The 21,835-nt window shown below is 60.6% G+C and overlaps 1 protein-coding gene across 1 annotated transcript in view; it reads right to left on the bottom strand.

Moving 5' to 3' along the window:
* Positions 1–9,470: 9,470 nt before the first annotated feature.
* Positions 9,471–21,835, bottom strand: part of HTRA1 (HtrA serine peptidase 1) — a 47,502-nt gene continuing 35,137 nt past the window's right edge. Inside the window, exons 4-9 of the mRNA XM_045854598.1 lie at positions 16,985–17,179; positions 15,780–15,812; positions 14,324–14,438; positions 13,067–13,124; positions 11,505–11,600; positions 9,471–10,179 (exon numbers count right to left, since the gene is read on the bottom strand). Of these exons, the coding sequence (XP_045710554.1) occupies positions 10,011–10,179; positions 11,505–11,600; positions 13,067–13,124; positions 14,324–14,438; positions 15,780–15,812; positions 16,985–17,179 (666 nt within the window). The 3' untranslated portion in view covers positions 9,471–10,010. The remainder of the gene's footprint in view (positions 10,180–11,504; positions 11,601–13,066; positions 13,125–14,323; positions 14,439–15,779; positions 15,813–16,984; positions 17,180–21,835) is intronic.

Here is a 21,835-nt window from a genome sequence, read left to right as displayed (position 1 = left end):
GAGGCCCTCCGATTCGGGCAGAACAAGCGGGAGCAAGAACTGGCAGAGAGGCGTCCTCGGTGCGGTTTCTTGCTGCAGGAAGGCGTCCCAGGAAGGCGGCGACACACACAGGAGGCCCAAGGGGTTCACGGGCGCGTCGGGGCTGGGCAGCTCCGAGGAGTAGATGTCTGCGGAGACATCATCAGCTGAGTCCCAGCAGATGGGCCCCAGTCCTCCTCCACCTGGCTCTCCTTCTCTGCAGGCCGGGCATCCGGGGGCCGGTCCAGCACCACAGTGGCGGTGGTGCTCCGAGCCTCCACCTTGGAGCTGACGGCCTGCAGCTTCCCAAGGAAGCCCCAGGGCGGGTCGCTGGGAGCCTGAGGAGCCCCCTTTCCTCACACGGTCACCGCCGATCTGCAGGGCGTCCTACAGGCCGAGCTCCTGGACCTGGTGAGTCTCTCGTCCCAGCAGCGCGGGCATGTCCTGCTCCTCTCCCCTGAGCAGGGAAATGAAGACGGAAGTGCCCACCGTGGGTGGGGGCAGGGCCAGGGCAGGGGCAGGAGGGAGCTCCGGCGGTGGGGGGCGGCCGCCTGAACGCAGCAGGACACAGGACCCCTGGGCCACCCGAGAGCAAGACACACGTGAGTCCCACCGCCCAGAGGCAAACACGGGAGTCACGTGGGGCGTTCGGGAGGAAGGAAGGCAGGAACCAGGGCCCCCTGCAGAAGTCTACCTGCCCCCTCTCCCCGAGAAGCCTGCGTGCTCCGGCAGCACCGAGCCCTCGGCCCGGTGAGCAGCCGCTCTCCCCACCCCACCCCACCCCCACCCCGCACCAGGGCCAGCAGTGGGCTCCCTCGCTCTGTCGCCCGGCGTGCCCTACAGGGGGCACGGTCACGGAGTCACTCTGATGTTCCTGTTCCCGTTCTTCCCTCTTCACAAATAACTGGAGAAGGTTGGAAGGAAACGGGGAGTTATCACCAGGCACACGGTGCTACGGCCACAGCTAAGCCGTTTGGCAAGTCTGAGGCCAATGATATGGGTTTAAGTTTTTGTGTGTTTATTAGAGATTATGGTAATTCTGCACTTACCAGGTTTTGCTGTGTACAATGCGCACATTTTTTTGCCCAAATATTTTAGGGAAAATTAAGGATGGGCATTATACGTGGGTAGTACTAATTCCGTGTCTACATAAATGTTTTTAATTCTTTTATTTATGCTTATGCATTAAAAGTGTAACTCTACAAAGCAATAATGATATCTATATGCAAAATATTATCCTAGGGCCCTGGCTGGTGTGACTTAGTGAATCGAGTACCAACCTGCAAACCAAAGGGTCGCCGGTTCGATTCCCAGTCAGGGCACATACCTGGGTTGCAGGCTAGGTCCCCAGTAGGGGGCGCATGAGAGGCAACCACATCTTGGTGTTTCTCTCCCTCTCTCCCACCCTTCCCTCTGTCTGGAAATAAATAAATAAAATCTTGAAAAAATATATTACCCTGGAATACGATAATACGAAATATAAATAAATGAAAAGTGGAATTAAATTAAACCGAAAGATTTTTTTCTGAAAGATTGCACTAAAAATGTGGGTGCTCGGTACACACAGCAAAGTACAGCATTTGTTCAGCTCCTCACGTATCGCCCATCACCATACGGACTCTTACCAACACTGGCGGCTCCCAACAGCCCCACGCCTGCCAAAGGCTCCATCCACTTCTCTGTCTTGGCCTTGGCCTCTTCCGATTTTCATACCACATACAATTAATGCACTTTAAGTGTTAAATAAATCAACAACCTAAAGAAAGGCCTGCTGCTCTCAGGACTCCCCCCATTCCTTTCTCCCACGAGGAAGCACCGTGGGGAAGGCATACGGGGAGCACCTGGGCCCGGCACACGAGGAGGCCGGGGCCAGGTGTGGCGGTAACCCGAGCACCAGGACACGAGGCCTGGCTCCCCCGCCGGCCACTGGCTGCCTGCCTCCTGCCTGCACAGGCGCCCGGCGGGTTCTCAGGTGGCGTGGCTGCACGAGGACCAGGGGCTGGTGACTTGTTGCAGGAACAGAAGGCCTTTGGGGAGAGACACACTGAAGAAAAAACTCTTCTCATGTGACACTTGGGTTGCTGAGTTTTGCCAGAATGAAACCAGAGATGTCATTGTTCTCATCACACATGGAGCAAGCGTCGGATTTTTCGAGCAGCGTGGGTAGGAAAGTGCAGCAGGGAAAAGCCGGAGCAAACCAGCCTAAGGTCCTACACACTCAAGGCCCGGGTGTGACCCTCCGCAGGTCTGTAAATGAAACCCTCAGGCCAGACGCGTGGTTCCCGGGCTTTGCTGTGCTTTAGAGCCCCTGTGAGAACTTGTCACAAGTAACATCACAGAGGCCAACGCACTGTGCCACTCTGTGCAGTGACAGCTCTCAGGGGGGTGTTTTCCTGGCGGTGTTATTAATCACGAAAGTTGACATAAAGAGTGAATGCACTAGAGGTGATTTTGAGGCGGCCAGGGGTGGGGACCACCAGCAGGGGTGGGTGTCTCTCCCTTCCACAGGACCAGGCACTGGGGCACAGGGAAGAAACGAGAGGGGAAGCGCCCATCTGCTTCAAAGCCGCTGCCTTGAGCCTCGTCCGGACCATCGGCCACAGCAACGGGCGGAGCATGTCCCTCAGACCGGGTGCCTGGCCGCCTCCCAGCCAGCTGAGGCCAATCTCAGAGCGGCTCTGCTTCTCGCTCACTCAGACAACTGCTCAGCAGCTCGAACCCCAGCCAGAGCTCCCTCTGCCCGTTCCCTCCCTCCTCCCCCACCCCAGTCCATCCCCAGGCTGTCTGGGACAGTTTCAGAGGAGCGTTACAATGACAACAATGCAACACCACGTTCCCCTTTCACACTGGCTGCATATCGAAATCTCGTGGGGAGCCTTTCAGAACTGCAGAACCTGGTCACACCCCAGAGCCTCCGAACCAGAACCTCAGAGGTTCTGAGCCCGGGCCTGGGCGTCACTGCTTCCGAAGGTGCCCTCGACGGTTGTGGTGCGCAGCCGTGTGGGGGAAAGGCCAGCTCTCTGGACACCTCGGGGCAGAACACGGACACAGCCACTCAGAAGGACATGACCATATGCGTCCCTCTGGCCAGCGATTCCCCTTCCACCCCACGGGAATAATTCAGACTTGGTTACAGAGATGTTGATGCCAGCTGTATACACCATAGCAATGAGCTGGACATATTTCAAAATCCAAGTCGAACAGCAGGGAGTTCTGGTACGGTCTTAGCCTGCCACCCTTACAGAATACTCTGTGGTCTCATTTCAGAGACAGAAACGTGTAGTAGGGTAAGAGGTTGTGGGGCGGTGTCGGTGGGGAAGTCAGGCTGGGGTGAGCAGTGCGGGGACGATCTGGTGAAACCGCACACGCGTGTCTGCAGGTGGACACGGGAGCCCGAGGGTGCTCTCCACGAGTGGGCGGTGTGAGCAGGGAGGGGCGGCCCCGAATTCTCCTCAGTGGGTTCGATGAGTACGTATTCCGAATCCACTGTTTTAGACCAGGACCCCCAAGGGTCGGCCCCTGCAGCCTCGGTGGGGGATGGGGGTGCGCCATAGCCACAGAATCCATCGTTGTTTACCGGTTGGTAGCACCTGGGATGGCAGCAGAGAAACGTTTTCTTGTGACCCACACTCAAGCGTTACTTCCAAGGTGCACCTAAGCGGCCGCAGACTGTTTGCACGACGGCACGCACTAAGGTAATACTCGTTCACGGGTTGCACGCTCTGTGGCCTCAGAGAGGAGCGTGCACCCCCGACCTCCCCTCAGGTGTTGTTCCAAAGACGCACACTAGATGGCAGCAGAGAAGCGCGTTTCCCGATGAACTCCGCCCTGGCGTTACTTACAATACGCGCTCTAGATGGCAACAAAAAGGGGCTTCTCTTCACGACCTGAACTTGGGCATTGCTCCCAAGGTGTTATTCTGAAGGGCTCACGAGGTCCAGGGCAGGTGAATCGCTTGCTCCGTGTCCCTGGAAGGAGTGAGTGACTCCCATCGGAACCTGAGACAGTGACTCGAGGGTCCCGGAGCACAGGGGCTGGGGGCACAGGGGGGCAGGGGGAGGGGAGTAATGGCTGTAAATAAACATCCCGGCAAGTTGCCACCTGGGACAAGACGGACTCGCTACGTCAGTTCCCAGAATTCCCTGCTGGGCGGGAGACGGCCCCCAATGGGAGGGAAGCAGATCTCATCTCCCGGGCGGGGTGCTCAGTGGGCGTGCCCGACGGCGTGCGGGCTCCCGGGCCCTGCTTGGAGTGGGTCTGTGTCTCACTTGTGTCCACACAGTGTGGACACAACACCAGCGCCGGATAAAAGGTCACGGGCACAGCATGTGGGCAAGATGAACGGCAGACACTGATCTGACCAGCCCCCGAGCTCAGCGGCCGTTTCTGGAGGGAACACTCTCCCGAGACACCCCCCCCCCCGCCCCCGCGTTCTCTTTGATTGACTTGCGTGGACACCGCAGAGCCGTCCGCACACGGTCACTAAACGTCGGTGCAGCGGATTGAGGAGGGGTCCAACGGGGGAATAAACCAGGAAATGGTTTGGAAAGCCAGCCTAGCGTTCTCGGCCGCTGGGGTTTCTGGTGAAGCTGGAATCCCATGGGAGTGATCCCAGGTTTCCAGGGTGCGTTTTTTCTGCCCCGTATGGAGGCAGGGCCTTCCAGATGAAGCACATTTTTTACCCTGGGTGTCGCTTCAGACTCTGCATTCCAGTTCAATGACTCAGCAGACAGCGTGCGGCAGGAAGGGCACAAAGACAGACAGGCACCTGGCAGGGAGCGGAGCGGGGCGCTCTGTGATGAATCCGAGACGGGCGTCCCTCCAGCCCTGGGTCCCTGCCCACCGAGTTAATGACCCTCCGTGGGGGCAGGGCGGGTGACACTCATGAAGCAGAGGGTGAGCGCTCCCGTCCTGCAAAGTCATCCTCACACACCAGCCACCAAATGTGTGCGGGGCCAGCTCTTCTTCACTGCTTCACAGGTGGGCCAGCGGGAAGCGATACCAAGGTGGAGATGGGGGTCTCCAGGGACAACTGTCTCTGGAACCACCAGCTGAAGGGGATGGCGGCCCAGCAGCCAAGAGAGAGGACTCTGAAGCCGGACACCTGGGTCCCAATGCACCGGCGACACCTGCCCCACCACCTGCCCCGCCCCACTGGGTGACTCAGGCTGTGCCTCCATAGTCTCGTCTGTAGAATGGGGGTCCTCCCGTGCGGGTGGCTGAGGAGGCAGAGCTGCGGCGAAAGACAAAACTCGCCTGGCCCACCGAGATGCATTTCACAGAAAGCTCCTCTGTAAAGGATCTGAACCACTTTGCACTCTTTTAACTGAAAAATGCATTTTGTCAGTGTTCGCTTCATTTTGATCTTGGCTGATTCTTGGCAGGCATGACACTAGGCCGTTGCTGTTTGAAGTTCTAAATGAAACCACCGCCTGGTGGCAGGAAGGCCTCTGCAGGGTGTGTGCTCCACCCTGAAGTTGATGGGAGCCCCAGGGGGCCGCGGCCCCCCTCCGGGCGGGAGCCAGCTCAGACAGCGGTGAGTCAGTGCGGCTGGGCCCCAGGACACCGATGTGGCCGGGGCCCCGTCGGCACCGCGCAAAAGCCGAGGCCCTTCCGGTGTGTGCTTCCGACATGCGGGCCGTGTTTGACCCCAACACTGGCTTCCTGCCTGGCTGTCAGGGTCCCCTCTGTGAGCTGTGGCTAAGCGCACCCGGGGGCTGAGGCTGCGTGGGTGCTCAGAAATATAACCCACGACACTTGTTTCCAACCAGGGACGGCTCTCCGATGAGCATCCTGATGGTCCGCTCAGATCCAGGCGGCCAACAGTCACATGTCATGAGCTGATTCTAGTGACAGTTCTTTAGAGGTACACGGGGTCCCTGCAGGAGGAGAGCTGGGGAGTGGCCTGTGGCATGATGGCTGCAGGAGAGGGCCGAAGAAGGCACCACGGCATGCAGGAGATCCCCACACAGTCCAGGCAGTCGGTGGGGAGAGGGGGAGGCGGCCCAGAGGGAAGGACAGGTCCACTCCCTCCAGCCTGCCTGGTTGCCAGTCTCATCCCCCACACGGCTGCGAGTGAGGTCACACAACCCGCTCAGCCCAGTCCCTGCCAATCGATCAGCACTGGCAGGCCACGGGAGAAACCTATTTGCCGTCCTGGCGCAAAGCCACTCCGATGCTGTCATGCTTCTGACCTCACCGATCACTGCCTTCAGGGGAGACGGCAGCCTCCACAGTAACCTTGAACCTGGCTGGGCTGGTCCGTGTGCCCAGACATAGTTCCCTTCCACACAACCTCAGCGAGGCTGGCCCCAGCTTCTGTGGCATTTGCCAAAATGGGCCTGGCCCCCTCCTCACCACTGCCCGAGGCTCAGGGCTCACTGAAGTATTAGCCCGGCGGGGGGGAAGCACCATGCAAGTCCTGATAAACACACATGCTCTTCGTCGCCCCCAGACTCGGGCATTCTTCCAGATTCTCAGAGGGAGACGTGGAGCCAGGAGAGAGGAGGACCCTGTGCAGAGCTGCCAGGCCCAGGGAGCCCGGGGCTCACACCGGATGCGGGGCCTCCCTCCCGGCCAGGGCATCCGGACCAGCAGCCCGCAGGGCCAGATGGGGACCCGCAGATGGGGTAACACAAATGTGCTGGGGAAACCCAACCCCTGAGACTGACAACCCTGGAAGTTTTGCAAAAGCTGGACACAGAGGCCCGGAGCCGAAAGAACGGAGATTGGGAGAGGCAAGGGTGAGCGGGAAGGAGACGGGGGGGGGGGAGGGGCAGCTGCTGAGCCACCAGGCAGTGGGGCTGTTTGGGGCCCCGAAAGGACCAGGAAGAACCGTACACTGAGCTGGGGCCTCCTGACCACCTCCCAGAAGGGGAGGTGGACCCAGGCTAGTGCAGAGATGGACGGGCCCGGCAGAGTCTGGGTCCCGTGAAGGTAAAGGTGTGTGGGTGGCACCACACGGAGGCCATGGGCTCAGACCTCCCGGGCTCACGTCACAGCCCCGGGCTCAAGATGCAGCCCCCGGCTTATTAGCTCCGGGACTTGAGCAAGATGCTGAATTTCTGAGCATCCTTTTCCTCGCCTGTGGTAGGGATAAATTTAGCATCCACCTAAGGGCGGAGCTGAAGAATTGAACCCGCTAACAAAAGCAACATGTTCAGGCTGACGTCTGTCACATAGCAAGCTAACAACCAGCAGACGTTAGCTTCTGTGATTGTCATTACAGACCAGAACAATGGCAGGCTAATCACCAAAACAGCAGCAGCTGTATGTACCTAGTGGCCCGGTGCCATCGTGGTGAACACTCACCACTCCAGGGCAGGCGGACATGGTTAGTGTCCCCGTTTCACACCAGGGGAAACGGAGGCTCAAAGACATTGGTTCCTAGCACATACACGGCCAGTTATGTGAGCGCGTACCAGGTGCCACGTATTGATTCATTCAATCCCCACAACAGCCACGGGACGTAGGTGCGATGATTATCCCCATTTTGCAGATGGAAAACAAGCAAAGAGAGGTTGAGTAACTGGCTCAAAGGTCGCACAGCCAGGAAGATACAGGTAGTAGCGCTGAAGTCCATGCTCTTTCCAATCAGCTCTGCCTCCCAGGTTCAGGGCTTATCCATGTCACAAAAACCTCCGCCACAGCCCAAAGCAAGAAGAAGCGGGCCTGCCCGTGGGGCTCAGTGGGTTGGGTGTCGTCCCACAAAGCCAAAGGTCGCTGGTGTTACTCCCAGTCAGGGCGCGCGCCTGGGCTGCAGGCTCGGTCCTTGGGCGGGGTGCGAATGGGTGCCAACTCACCAACCGGTCCCTCCTTCTTTTCTCCCTCCCTGCTCCTCTCTCTAAAACCTGTTTTTCAAAAAGCGGAAGACGAAGAAGAAACGTACGTCCTGGGAGGTCGGCGAAACCGCAAGGATGAGTGGGGGGTGCTGGGGGAGCAGCCCCGCAGGGTGGTACAGCCCCCACCGGGCCCTGGACCCCGAGGGGTGGGGTGGCCTTGGGACCAAACCAGGAGTGTGCCAGGCTGCCACGTCTGTGGCCTCGGATGTCACTGCACATGCGGGCGCGTCCCTGACCCCACCCAGCACGGCTGGGGCTCAGGGACAGGCTGCTGAGTGTTGACAGAGGCCTCAGGCCAGGCCGATTTCTTCCAGAGGGACCATCTGTGACCTCCCTGGTGTGACAGGCTGGGGAGAGATGGGTGCAGGCCGGGGCTGGCTCTGACCCCAGCGCCACCCAGCGCGTCCTCCCCGCCGGCGGCTGCACCTCAGCCCCGGGGACCACCCAGGGGAGAGGCCCACGGGCCACGCGGCTGAGCGGGAGGGTCTGGAGCCACAGGCCCCGCGCTGAGCCCTCTGAGTCATCACCCCTTTCAATGCACAGGGCGGGAACGCCGGCAGGGAGAGGACTTACCAGCTCCTTCCGGCCCCTGTGAGGTCATCGGGGCGGACGGAAGAGGGACGCGCCGGACACAGCTGCTCAGCGGCCTCGCGTCAACACCGACGAGGCCGGTGCTGAACTGGACTGTTCCTGCGTTTCACTTGGGCCGTGGGCCTGCCACGGCCTCTCCTGTTCTGAGCTGATTTCAGCGGGCCTAGTGTTCTCTCGGTCCAGGAAGGCCTGAGCTCTCCGTCTGGAGAACTGAACCCCCATCCAGTCCAAGCCCCCCAAAAGGGCCGTTGACCCTCTGCTCTTGGTGTAAACACGCCCCTGCCTCTCTGGTGAGCGCTCCCACGGGGCTCAGGCCTGTGCAGACTTCCAAGCTAACGTTTTGCAACAGCCTTCTCGGGCCCAGCTCCCCAAGCCCCTGGAAGCCTCCGCAGAGACAGAGGTGCCTGCAGCTGCCCGAGGCTGTGCTTGCTCCGGGCCACTTCCAGGGCCGCCGTGCTCTCCACCCCCCCGAGGCTTACGGTCTAGTTTTTATTCCAGAGCCCAGGACAGGTGGCCTCGGCTTCAGCCTGTGCTTTCTGGGGCCTTACGACAGTTTCACGTCGCACCCCAGTCTCCTGCAGTGTCTCCCTTTCAAAAAAAAAATGACCTGGCTTCTTGACTGAACTCTGGGGAGAGAGGGGCTGGGTCCGTCCTGCTCTGCGTTCTCGCCTGTACTCTGAGTCCCGAGCACGGCGCAGAGGAGGGGCCCAGAAACCCTGTGATGACTGACGGGACCATGTATGAGGTTGACTGCCTCCTCTTAGTTTGAAAAGCTCCCGACGCAAGTGCGGCTGCCCTCAAGTCCAGGTTCCCAAAGCCAGGGCAGCCGGGCGTGGATGTTCGTGACACCAGAAAGCCCCAAGGGTGACTCTGAAGTAACGGCTAAGAAGACTCCAAGCTCAACGCTGTGTGGACAACGCGGTTTCACGAGGAGCCCACTGACCCGACCGGCGCCTCCCGGGAACTGCAGCCAGCTGTTCGGAGGAAAGGAAAGGAAAGGAAACACACCAGAAAGACAAGTATGAAGAAGTAGTTTAATAGCTCAAACTCAAAGTCATTGTGCTCCCCGTTCTGCAGAGTGGCCCAGAGAGGCAACTTTGGCTCCCGTGGAAGCCAGCGTCCGCCCTCCTGCGGTCTCGGCGTCTGCTCCTCCGGGTGCTGACTCAGCGGAAAGCACGCCTGAGCCCAGGGCCGCCGCGGCTCCCACGGGGCTTTCCTCTTATCTATGCGTTCCATCAATGGCCTTCCTGGGGCTGGGATGATGACTCAGTTATAAAGGAGACGGATGTTGGCTGTCTAAGCAGGAACAGTCCGAGCTGGCAAGAAAAAGCACACTGCGTACATGGATACAGGAGGGCGAGTCTCTGCCTGCGGACCTACAAGGGACATGGGTTTTGCCTGCACAGTATCAGGGAGAAGTCTGTTGGCCGGGGTGTTGCTGCGGAACGAGCAACGTGGCGGTCGGAGTCTTGGGTGTCCCGCGCCACCAGCCCAGAGGCCCCGCGCGTCGTCCACGGAAGAGCCTCTGAAGGAAACATGAAGTCCAGCTCATGCCTCGGCCTATGGGTCGATTTCCTCAGGGGTCACCGTGAGTATCACGTCTTCGTTGCCCCGGCGGACCACCATGTTCAGCGTGCTTTCCTTTCTGATCACGTCGCTGACGTCGTTGGCGGAGACCACCGACTGTCCGTTGATGCTGATGATGACATCGTTTTCCTTGAGCCCGCCGCTGCAACACAAGGGGAAAACCACGGTAACGTTTCCCTTCCTCCCGTCGAGCCTGCCACCAAAGGTGACCAACTCGGCGTTGGCAGAGGCGCAGTCTAGGACCGAGAAGCCCAGGACGAACGGGGAGGGTGGGGGGGTGGTGAACGTATCTGACGTAAACCCCTGAAGGGCTGCGTCATTTCCTCTTGAGATCTTTAGGCCAAACTGTCTGTCACGTCCACTGCAGAAATGCTGCCAGCACGCATGTGACCCATGGCAGCCTGGCCGCAAAGGAGGCACAGGTGCGCCATATGCCACCTGCCAGGTGCCACGGCCCAGGCCAACTCTCTTGTAATGGGTGTCACAACCCACAGAGCCGTTCCTACAGGGGTGGGGGGAATGGTTCTCTCGTGGGACACTTCTTTTGCCTTATTGCTGCTGTAACTGTGGCCCTTATGTATGACAGCATCAAATAAGCTGTCTCGGTCCTTAATGGTCTTACACAGGGGCCGGCTAACTAGTTCTGCACAGGGCCAGGCAGGAACATCCTAGTCTCTGCGGGCCTGACTGTCTTCTGTCACGACCACTCACTTCTGCTGTCATACCCCAGAGCCGCCGTCGACCCCAGTTCCTGTATTGGGTAGGGCCGTGTTCCAATGAATCTTCACATGCGGACACTGAGGTTGGAGTTTCACATAATGCTCATGCGTCATAAAATACTACTCTTATTTAAAGCGTTTTCAAGCATTTAAAGTGCAAAACCTATCCTTAAGCTACGGGCGGGACGAAAGCGGGCAGCCCGCCCACCCCGGCCCCCAGGGAAGCGCGCTGGCCCCGGCCGGCCGCTCTCCTCCGGGCGTTAGGTCAGGGCGGGCGACAGACCCTGACTGTAGGCTGCGCTCCTTCTTCCCATCTTACTTCGCTGCCGGCACTTGGCTATTCTCCCAGAGCTACGGACAGGCATGGCCGGACCTGTATCAGACGCGGCTAGAGGAGGAGGAGGTGCATCCCGAAGCCCGGAGCAGGACGCTGCCGGGGGTCTCGGGGGCCCTGCTCCTCAGACCCTCTTCCCCAGCCAGGCCAGTCGGGCAGACTCATTGCGCGTCCATAGCCCCTTCCACCTGGATGACCCCACGTGAACTGAGGACTTTGGAAGCTCCCTTTTGCTGGGGAGTCCTACGCGGAACCAGGTGGGAAGGCCCAACCGGCAGGACTGACCAAGGGCATCCAACCGTTTTTGTCCCGGATCCTCACAGTCCCCTGAGCTGACGCGAAAAGAGCATGAGCCCTCCCACAACCCCCAGGGACTACAAGGTATTCGGAAGAGGGAAAGGAACTCCAACTCACGCTTCGGCAGGGGTGTCGGGAATCACTTCGATGATATATGCCCCCGAAAGCACGTCCGGGAAGTCTCGGTGGCGGTCCTTCAGCTCCTTGGCTTTGCTGCTCAGGAGAAAGAGCCCCCGTGTTAACGTTAAGCACCAACAGGCCTTCCGAGGCGGGGGCCCGGCTCCCACTGGCTTCTCCTCCTGTCCCTGAGTCTGAGGCAGAACTCCTCCGGGGGTCCTGACTCTGCTTTAAACTGCCTGTCCATGAGACTCAGAGATGTATCCGGTAACAGCGAGAGAAGTGTTTCACCATTATTATTATTAATTTTGTTCTTTAACGGATGGTAGCTACCACTCAAGGAGTCAGCACTGGATAGCAGTTGGCTGGTCTGGAGCCTCAGCTCTGCCACTTTCTGTGTGACCTTGGGCAGTAGCTTGACCTCTCTGTGCCTTAGTTTTCCCAAATGCAAAGAAGGGATCCTGGCCTGGCTCTATGACGCGGGGTGTTGGGAGGATTCGATGGAATCATCCACCTGCAGCACCAGGGCCTGGCGCAGAGCAAGCAGGTGATGAGCGGCGGCTAGTGTCACTGTGGCTGTGCTCACTGTCACCACCCACTGACCCCAGCCCGGACACACAATAAACCACCAGGTCCCCGTCACACACCCAAATGCTCCACTACAATGTGATCCCCACCCTGGACAGCAGGGAACAGAGGCATTCCGAGGCCACGTCAGTCTCAAGGTCACAAACCAGGACCTGGCCGGGCTCCGACGACAGCCCCGGAGGCCGGACCCCAGGCTGACACCTCTGTCTCCCATAGTTCAAGGCCAGAACTGCGGTCCGTTTTAGTCTTGGCTGGGAAAGGTACCAGCATTCGTAATATGCATCTAGCCTCTCATACGGGTTCACAATTAATTCATAGTTAATTAGTTACACTAATAATGCAGTAATGTCTATATGAACAAGCTCTGCCCTTTGCTGAGTTTACCTACAACAATTTTGACCGCGCCCTTAGTTACCAGCACTCGTGTGATTACATCAGATTTCCTCATCAAGGGTGAAAAACACCAGCGTGTTCTGGGCCTGGCAGCCACATGCCGCAACCTCCACCAGCTCAGAAAAACAAGCCCATCAACCTGCCGGCCAGGCCCGGCATTCCTGCAGCCTCGGCCCACAGGCGGCAGAGCCACGACCGGCGGGGTGGGGTGGGGTGCGCTGGCGCGGAGGGCGGTGCCCGGGGCACTCCCGGAATGTGGGTTTCAACACAGCGAGTGGCAAAAGCAAGGCCTGAGGGAGGGGGACCAACACCACCTGCTGTTTGGACCGGCCTTCAAAGACGGGGGCAGAATGTTCTGCAAGGAAAGACCTTTTCAGAACATAAAAACAAACTCAAAGGCAAAGCAAGAGGTCAAGGGTAACGACCCCTCCTCTCTTTCCCACTGTGACACAGTTTTATCCAAAAACAGAGAGATGGTAAGGCAGCACAGAGTTTCTCCTTCAGGGGTACCAGCCAGCACCTTCTGAAGTTCAGGTTCACTTACACTTCAGACACAGACACACACACATCCTGCTACCCACCTGGATGAGAGCGACATCATTCGGATGCCGATATACTTCTTCTTAGTGATGGCTTTGCCTGGTGGGACAACGAAAGGACAACCGAGGGTGGCCCGGTTGGTGGCTGTGCTGGGGACACCAGGACCCATGAGGTCCAACCCCCAGTTTGCAGTGGAGAAGGTCAGGGTCATGGGCAAACAGACTGAGACTGCAGTTCAGATGTGGCTGTGGGACCTTGGAAAGTCCTGTCCCTTCAGTTAATGGCTGAAAACCTAGGCGTGGTCCCCGATTCCTCCCGGCGCCACCCTGACACCCGAGAGGGGCTCCCGCCTTCCTACAAACCCAGGCGTGGCCCCGCCCCTCCGCCCTGGCCTGGGGGACTGGGTCAGCCTCTTGCCTGGTCTCCCAATGCCACCCGCCCCTCCAGCCGAGTCACCTCCCAGCCCTGAGAGCGACCCCTCAAAGACATCGAGCAGATCTGCTGAGGACAGCGTCGCTGTCCGTCCTGCCACTAACGTGCCCCTCGGCCCGGCCAGCAGTGGCAGGGGCTGACCTCACTCCACACCCCCGCATTCACCGCATCCAGCCGCCAGGCCTGCTCTCGGGCCCTGGGCTCACTGCACAGCGCCCAGGGCGGAAGCCCCGGTCCCCGTCGGGACGCTCTCCCCCCACATCCCTACCCGCCGGCCCCCTCGCCTTCAGGCCTCAGCTTAGAAGGGGTTTGCAGCCACACGGTCTGCACTGGCTGTCCCTCCCCCGGCTCCCTAGCTGCCACCCTGCTCCGTGTTCTGGGAAGCACCTGCTGCTCTCTGAACCCCTCTTACCTGTTTGTTCACTGGCAGCCTCCCCACCGCCCCCCCAGGTAGAAGGTAAACACCACCCCTGCAAGGGACCCCCAGCCTGACCCGAGCAGATGGGCCCATAAACCCTCGTGGAATGACCTCCCCACATCTCAGCTTTCTCCTCAGTCACACGGGACTGGGGACCCCTCCCGAGAGGGTGTGGGAACGGAAGGACACCAGTGGATGGGGAATCGAGGTTTAGGGACCGCCCGGGAGTGCGCCTGGGACCCAGGACCCATGTGAAACGCCCACGATCTCAGGCCAAAGATGGAAAATCTCTGCGTCCTGACGCCAGGGCTCCGCCAGGTGCAGCCCTTGCCCTTCCTGGCGGAAAGTCTCGGGGGGTCTTCAGGCGCGTCCTTCCCCCACCCCACGCCCCGGAGGAGCGGCCAAGCCTCCGCTGCCCCTCCCACCGGCCGTGGGGGCCTCCCCTTACCTTTGGCCTGTCGGTCGTGTGACTCCGTGAGGAACTTTTTGATCTTATCCGACGGGATGGCGAAGGAGATCCCGGCCGTCACTTTCAGAGTGTTGATGCCGATCACCTCCCCGTCCTGCAAGGCAAGACAGAAGCGGCCTCCTGAGCCCACAGGGGTTCACCTGCAGATGCCCACGGAGCGAGGACGGAGGGTTTGTATGGACGAGGAAGTCTTTGAGTGGTGCAGTGGGGGGGGGGGGGCGGGAGGGGTCGCGGGGCCCCAGGGGACGGGTATCACTGAGGCAGCGTATGTCACGCTCAGCAAGGGCACACCCACACCCTCTCGGGGCTTGTCCTCAGGGGCCACCGTGCAGCAAAAACTGCCTCGGCCAGAGAGTTTCACGACACGCGTCTGTCTGATTTTTCACGGGGAAGGGTCCCCAAAAACCTCGGAGCCCTCCACACCTCCTGCCTTTCCCCTTTCCCTGACCTCAGGATCCGTCTGCGGCTCTGGGGAGGACCAGGATGGCCTGCTCCATTCCCAGAGAGGCAGTTCCAGACGGCAGCCCAGGGGCAGAGGCAGGCAGGCGGGCGGGCACCGGGGGTGCACGATGGCCTCATTTCCTCTGCTTGTCTGGGACGGCCTTGCAGTCCTGGGAGAAGCCAGTCTGCAGGGGCGTGCTTTGCTTCCAGATAAACCCAGTTTAGTCAACGCTACTCAGTCGGAAACACTCCGGGAAGAGCAGGCTCGCCCCACCTCACGCCATGCCACCATTATTCCGAACTCGCTCAGTAAACGGTTTGTTCGACGCGAGCTTGAAAGGGAAGCCGGCCAAGAGAGTGTAAACCACTCCTTGCACACTTCCTGTAGCACCGAGAAGGCGTCCCCAGCCCCAAGGGACTCCGGAGGGGGCGTGGCCACCCCGGGCCTTGCTAAAGGTGGCCTCGGTCGCACCCCTCGTAGATGAGAACTGAGACTTTTCGCTGTGCCCTGGCCCTGACAGTCTGCTCCTGAGGCTTCAGTGACATCTGTGACAGTGGGGTGACGCCTCATCCCAGCCAGGCCTGAAGGGAGGGCTCCCGGCCAAGACAAAGACCGCGGGCAAGCCAAGACGGCTCCTCCGCTGGCCCGGGGCCTCGTCAGAAGGAGACATCTTTCTGGGACGGCCCAGAACTGCTGACACCTCCAAAATGAAGGCCTGCTCCTTCGGATTCTCCGGCGGGGGACCCGCATTCCACCACGTTGACTCACGGCTTGGAAACACAAGCGTGTCCCCTGGCATAACTTACAACCCCCGGCTCCAGCGTCCCTTGCTCTGCCCAGAAGGATAGGGAGGGTCATTCACAAGGACACAGGACATTCACAGGTTTCACTTGAAAAGAATGAATATGCTGGGCAAATTCATGTCTGAAAAGCAAGCAAATAAAAAAGCCCCCCCAAAATAGCATATGCACAGATTTTTAGAAAGGGCCTTACCAGGTTTACGAGTGGGCCTCCCGAGTTTCCATACTGAAATTAAGCAAAAATGCAAAGGTTAGAGTTTGAACCCTCCCACACTCCAGTCTCCTACCCCGCCGGGCAGGTTCCTGGGTGCCCGCTCTTTCCTGTGGTTTGTGCCCATCACCCGAACATGGTGCTGGGAGAAAAGGGACCTTAACCATTTTCAGAAGGTTTTAGATATGCCGTACGTGGATTTTTTTTTTCCCTCCAAAGCTCAGAGGCCAACTATGAACTCCCTAAAATGCCCAACACAACTTTCTCTCGGAAGCAGCCCGGCGGCCCACCGCGGCCGCGCGCCGGCACTTCAGCCGGCCCAGCCCCCCTCATCTGGGCGACCCCTGCGTTGCTGCGGGGGCTGGGAGTCCGCGTGGCTTGTCGTCTTTCCATTACTCCATGCGGACCACCAGAAAGCCTGGGAACAAAACCTACCAGAGGCAGCGAGTGCACGGAACGCTGTGTTTCTTATTTATTTCAGACGGATGGGGGGTGGGGGGGGGGAGAGAAAACATTGCTTTTCACGGACGTCAACCCTACTGGGAGATAACTGAAGTGGGAAAGTGCGATTTTAAAGAGATTCCGCCCTGGCTGGCGTAGCTCATGGATTGAGCGCGGGCTGTGAACCAAAGCGTCGCAGGTTCTATTCCCAGCCAGGGCACATGCCTGGGTTGCAGGCCATGACCCCCAGCAACCGCACATTGATGTTTCTCTCTCCCTCTCTCTCTCTCCCCTATCCCTTCCCTCTCTAAAAATAAACAAATTTAAAAAAAACAGATTCCGCCTCTGAGATCGTGTGGAGCAAGCAACCCCTGGCCTGGTCAGGCATCGGGTAGTGGGCTCAGGGGGCGCCCCAAGGTGCAGCAACCCCCTGCTGGCACTGCAGGGTCCCTGCCAGGGTGAGCATCCCTCCGGCCACCCAGTTGCCACAGCGGCGCCCCCGAGGGCCCGCGGCCCCCAGGGGAGGGGAGCTCCCGCAGGCTGCAGACCCTGGCAAATCCGAAGTCGCCTTCACAGCGGTCCCCGGGCATGGCGGAGGGGCGGAGGACCAGCCCGCAGCCCCACCTGCCTAGGGCCTCGAAGGGAACTCCCAGCAGCACCCTGAGGGTCGGACCCCAGCCCCAGTCCCCAAGCCCGACTTTCCCGACACCCGAGGGACCCCAGCAGGCAGCCGCGGCCGGGCTCACGTTGATGATGGCGTCCGTCTGGATGTAGTCCATGTCCGAGTTCCGGAGCCCCAGCTCCTTGCCGCCGCGCTGGGTGGTGCTGACGATGCCGGTGGTGACCGTGTTCTGAAGGGAGAACGGGCTCCCAATGGCGACCACGAACTCCCCCGGCCGCAGCTCCGAGGAGCGGCCGAGCAGCAGCACGGGCAGCTTCCCCTGGAACCATAAGGTCGGCGTCACGGTGCGTGGTCAGCAGGACGGGTGCTCGCACCGGGGCCGTGCACGCTGAGCCATGGTGGCACTCGGGCACGCCAGGCCTTGCGGCCACCTGGGTCGGTCCTACAGCCCTGCCCACCCGCAACCACCCACCCATCGCCGTGAGCCATAGGAGCTCTGGAGCCACGCGCCCCGGAAAACATGGGAAGGTTACCGAGGGCCACCTTAGGAGCTCGGCAGGTCTCGAAGCTACCAGCAAGCACAGGGGGTCAGTCTTACTCTGACCCCCTGAGACCAGGAGACAGAGGGAGGCACGCTGTAGATTTGGGTCAAGGCTGCCTGGGGTCACCCTGGGGCCCAAGGCCCAGGGAGGATGCTGAGCCCACGGGCCGCTGGGAGGAAGGGGCAGGCTGGAGCTGGCCGCCCTTACCACAGGCGTGGCCTCCCGAGTCCTGGGCAGTCAGAGCACCGAGGGCCAGGGCTGCGCCGACTCAGACTGGTGCATCCTGTGCCGAGTCCGTGGCCCTCCCGGCGAGCGGCAGAGATGGGGGTGGGGCAGCAGGGCATCCAGGACCCCAGACGCCAGGACCCACGAGGTGGGCGCTCTCCTGGTCTGAGAAGTGCCTCCAAACCAGCTCTGCTCCTGGCTCCGGCAGGTAGATCAGCCCAGCGAGCCCGACCCTGGATGCCCCGTGAAGGCCGGGCAGAGTCGGAGCCCCCGACAAGGTGGAGTTCAAACCAAAGTGGGACAAAGTAGAGGCAGCTCGAGTCACCAGGCTGAAGACAGCCCGGCCTCCATTGGGGCGGCCTGAGGCCCTCCCTTCCTCCCTTCCTCCCTGCCTCCCTGCCTCCCTAGAGCCAGGCAGCTCTTTTTGCCTTTGTTCTCTGAGTCAAAACAAGCAGCTGCCCTCCACAGTGTGGACCAGGCCCGGGAGGTAGCGCTCTGGCCCGGGCCTCACGCGAACTGCAATGCAAGGGCCCCCTATTTGTCCACCTCCAAATAGAAAGGGGTGAGGGGGTCAGGAGGGTCGGAGGTTGGGTGGGAGGAAACCGGAGAAGCTCCAGCATGTCCTCCGCCAGGGATGGAGAAGACACCAGGTGACGAGGTGGGGCGACAGCGGGCCCATTTAACAGATGAAGAGACTGAGGCTCCAAGCAACTGGACGACTTGAGATAGCGAAGGGACTTAAACCCAGGGCTGTGACCCTGGCCCCAGACTCTCAGCCACCACACACAGCAGCACCCTGCCACCAAGACGCCCTCCCCACCCCAACGAGGGAGGGGCTGCTCAGGAGGCTGCCGGACCAGCAAGGTCATGGAGGAGAAAGGAACGCTGAAGGAAGGATCTAGCCCCTGAAGGTGCCTTTATGAGAGAGAGGCGGGAGCAGGGATGCCCCTCCGTCGGCACACCCTGAGAGGCCCCCTGGCTGGGCTACCCGACCAGACCCCGGCCTGCACTTCTGACCCTGGGTCCTCAGTGTCCCCATCTGGAAAATGGGGATCATGTCGCACAACCATCTCATCGGTTAGTCGTGAGAATTCGGCGACTTAAGATCCGAACGGCTCTCTGAGTAATGCCTGGCTCGCTCTAAGCGGCACATAAGTGGCCCCGTAAGCGTCCCGCAAATGTCGGTTGTCGTCATTAGCATCAGGGTCTGTGTAGGCGAAGTGGCAGAAACCTCACCCACCGAGGTCCTGTAAGCTAGTCCGGGTCACCCAGCACTCCCCACAGGAGAAGGCTGGTGCCACGGGTCTGCGCTGACAGTGACTCTTTGACCTCGGGGTCGCCTGAGGCCAGGGAGCACGGTGCTGCTCTGGAGGGGGGCAGGCCTGCAGCCCCACACCCAACCCCCCCAGCTCGCCGGCATCCAGGCACACCAGCGAGCTCAGCACAGCCTGTTTACCCTGGGCCCGCGCCAGCCGCCCCTGCCAGGAATGACCTCATCCAACAGTCGCTGGGCAGAGGGTGGGCGGGAAGGAGTCGGCGTCAGCCATGGGGGGGCCCCCTGGGGACACACTACTGCTCCTTCAGGGCCTGGGAACAGCCTTCAGGGCTGGGCTTGAGGGCTAAGCGAGGGGACACCACGATGAAGGCCCCTGGACCTCGGTCTGCCTGGCTGCCCGAGATAACCGTGGCTTTTCACCTACTTCGGTGCACGCGATCAAGTTCAAATACAGAACGGTGGGCTTGGCCCACATCAGCTCAGCCACAAGCTGGGAACCACATCAGAAAGTTACTTGCCACTCCCCTCCACACCGCCCCCCACCCCCACGCCCTGGGCAGGCAGCCAGACCCGGGCCCCCAGGTCTCAGGGTGTTTAGAAGGCAGAGCAGCCAGAGCCAGGGCCCTCTGGAACTCTCCTTCTGCAAGTCTGAGCTCAGGCCCAGAGACGGGAGAGGAGGCAAACGCTTGAGGCGGAGCGTGTGCCCAGTGAGGACACAGGGAGAGACCCCCGCCTGGGCAGAGCAGCGAGGGCCCGCATGCTGCTCGGCCACGCGGGCCGGGCAGGGCCAGGCCTCCGGGGGTGCCCAGGGAACCCCGTGGACGAGCGTGGCCCCAGTGCAGCGAAGTCACCCATACTCAGGCCACCACGCGGAGGTGGACGAGTGGACATCAGCCACGCAGCCCAGAGACTCCTGAAAACCCATCTCCACTGAGCGCAGAGGAGGAAGTCAGGTCGCAAGGGCCGGTCAGCCGAAGCTGTGCCAGTGGGCAGCGCCAGGCCTCACCTCGTGCGAGTTCTTATTCACCTAAACGTTTCACCCACGACGAAGGACAATCGCGAGAAAAAGCAAGTAGACACGGAACAAGGGAAGGCGCGTGACAGGAAGCCTGAGTCGAGATGAGGGAACGAACCGTTGGCCGCCCAGATGACAAAGCACTCCCATGACCACCTGGGGGCATGGAGCACACTTCCCCCCATTTCACAGACGTGTAAACTGAGGCTCGGAGGAGCGACTTCTCGCAGCCAATGAGCGGTTGGCTGAACGAGCAGGCAGGCTCCCCAGCTCTGAGGCCTGCTCTCCTAGGATGTGCCGACCCAGAGTTCTAAGGGTTCAAAGTAGGAGCCTTCGAGAAGGAGTGACACAGGACAGAGACGTGTCCTGGCCAGGTTCATGGCTCTGCGTGCAGCCGGAGTGCCTTCTGGGGGCCAGCTCTGGGGATCCCCACCTGTCCCAGAGCCAAGCGGGGCTCACTCTGCGCCCCCATCCTCACCTCGGGCCTGTCTGCTCAATGCAGCTGTAGGTCGGCTGGCCGAGTTCCTGCGCAGCAATTGAGCATTTGACTCCCCAGCTGTCTAGACAGACACACGCTCCACGGGGGAACGCGGGCAGATGAAATGCAGGTACCGCCAGAAGCACAAAGCCACGCCGGGCCTTGACCTGCCCACGTGAAACGCTGCCACTCATTCCCGGTGAGACCGTCTGCAGGCGGTCTGCAGGCAGGTGCCTGCACCGCCCGCATCAAAGCGCCCCCAGGCTCCCGGCTGCAGGCGCCGCCTGAGCTCTTCTGGCGCAGCCCTGGCCACCAGCCCCCTTGGAGGTGCCAGTCCCCCTCCCGACAGCCGCTTCCCAAGCCTCGCTGCCATCTCTCCGGAGCCTCGCCGCAAGCCTCTGAAGCGGAAGGCAGACCGTCCTACTCCACCCAACAGCTGAAAAGAGCAGGGGGCGCTGGGAGAAGGAGGCCCCGGGCCCCTCTCCCCACGCCCACTGCTCCAGCCCCTGGGGGGATGAAAACGCAAGCCCAAGCCCATCAGAGCAGGGAGCTGGGAAAGCTCCGACGACGTGGCCAAGGCCAAGCTTCCGGGCTCTGCGTCAGAGCTACGTTGGAGCCCCCAGGCCCCACCCAGAAAGCCCGCAGCTCGGGACTGGCCCAAGTCCTTCTAGGACGAGGGACAGCCCAGTCCTCCAGGCCACCCTCGTGCCCGTGAGAGCGGGGAGCCTGGGAGGCAGCAGAGGAGAGGGTCCTCTGGGCTGAAGTGCACACCCCCACCCCCTGCACCCTGCACTCTGGGAGTCCTCGCTGCTGCTGAACGACACCCTCACGACAGAGCCAACGAGGCTTACTAAGAAAACACGAGCCCCCCCTCCTCGTACCTGAGTTGTCAGCCGACTGCCGCCCCCGCTGATGGAGAAAGAGCCTGGGGAGGGTGTCAGAAGTCCCGGGCGCGGACTCCAGACTCACCGGGTCGGTGTTAAACCCCTGAACACTAGCTGCAGGCAGGATGAGAACTGTGTGGCCGATGTAATGCTAAAACTTGGAGGAGGCTGGTGGCTGGTCAGACTAAAGAAGGCTCTTGGCGTTCACTGAGATTACAACAAACGAGGACCCGGCCGGTGGTGGTCTTCCTGGGGGCACTGCCAACCCCAAAGGGAACTTTCTCACCCAGCGTCCCCGAAGCACCTGGCTCGGTGAACACCAAGACCAGAGAAACCGGCCCGTGCCTCCCAGGCTCGCTGTCTCCTGGGCAGAGAGCCGCGCAAGCCACCAGGGTGCACGGCAGTAGAAAGAGACAACGTCCAAGTCTCCATTTCCAAGGTCAGCTCAGCCCAGAATCTTCCAAAAGGGCTAACTAGAGATCAACAACCAAAATGACTTGGGGGTAACCACGAGGGAGTTTCAAGGGCAGGGTGGTGCCAGGGCCAGTCACTCCA

Source organism: Phyllostomus hastatus, unplaced genomic scaffold (genome assembly GCF_019186645.2).
Source record: "Phyllostomus hastatus isolate PE091 unplaced genomic scaffold, TTU_PhHast_1.1 phas_scaffold_1066, whole genome shotgun sequence".
NCBI lineage: Eukaryota > Metazoa > Chordata > Mammalia > Chiroptera > Phyllostomidae > Phyllostomus > Phyllostomus hastatus.
This window is presented reverse-complemented; position numbering and strand designations above follow the sequence as displayed.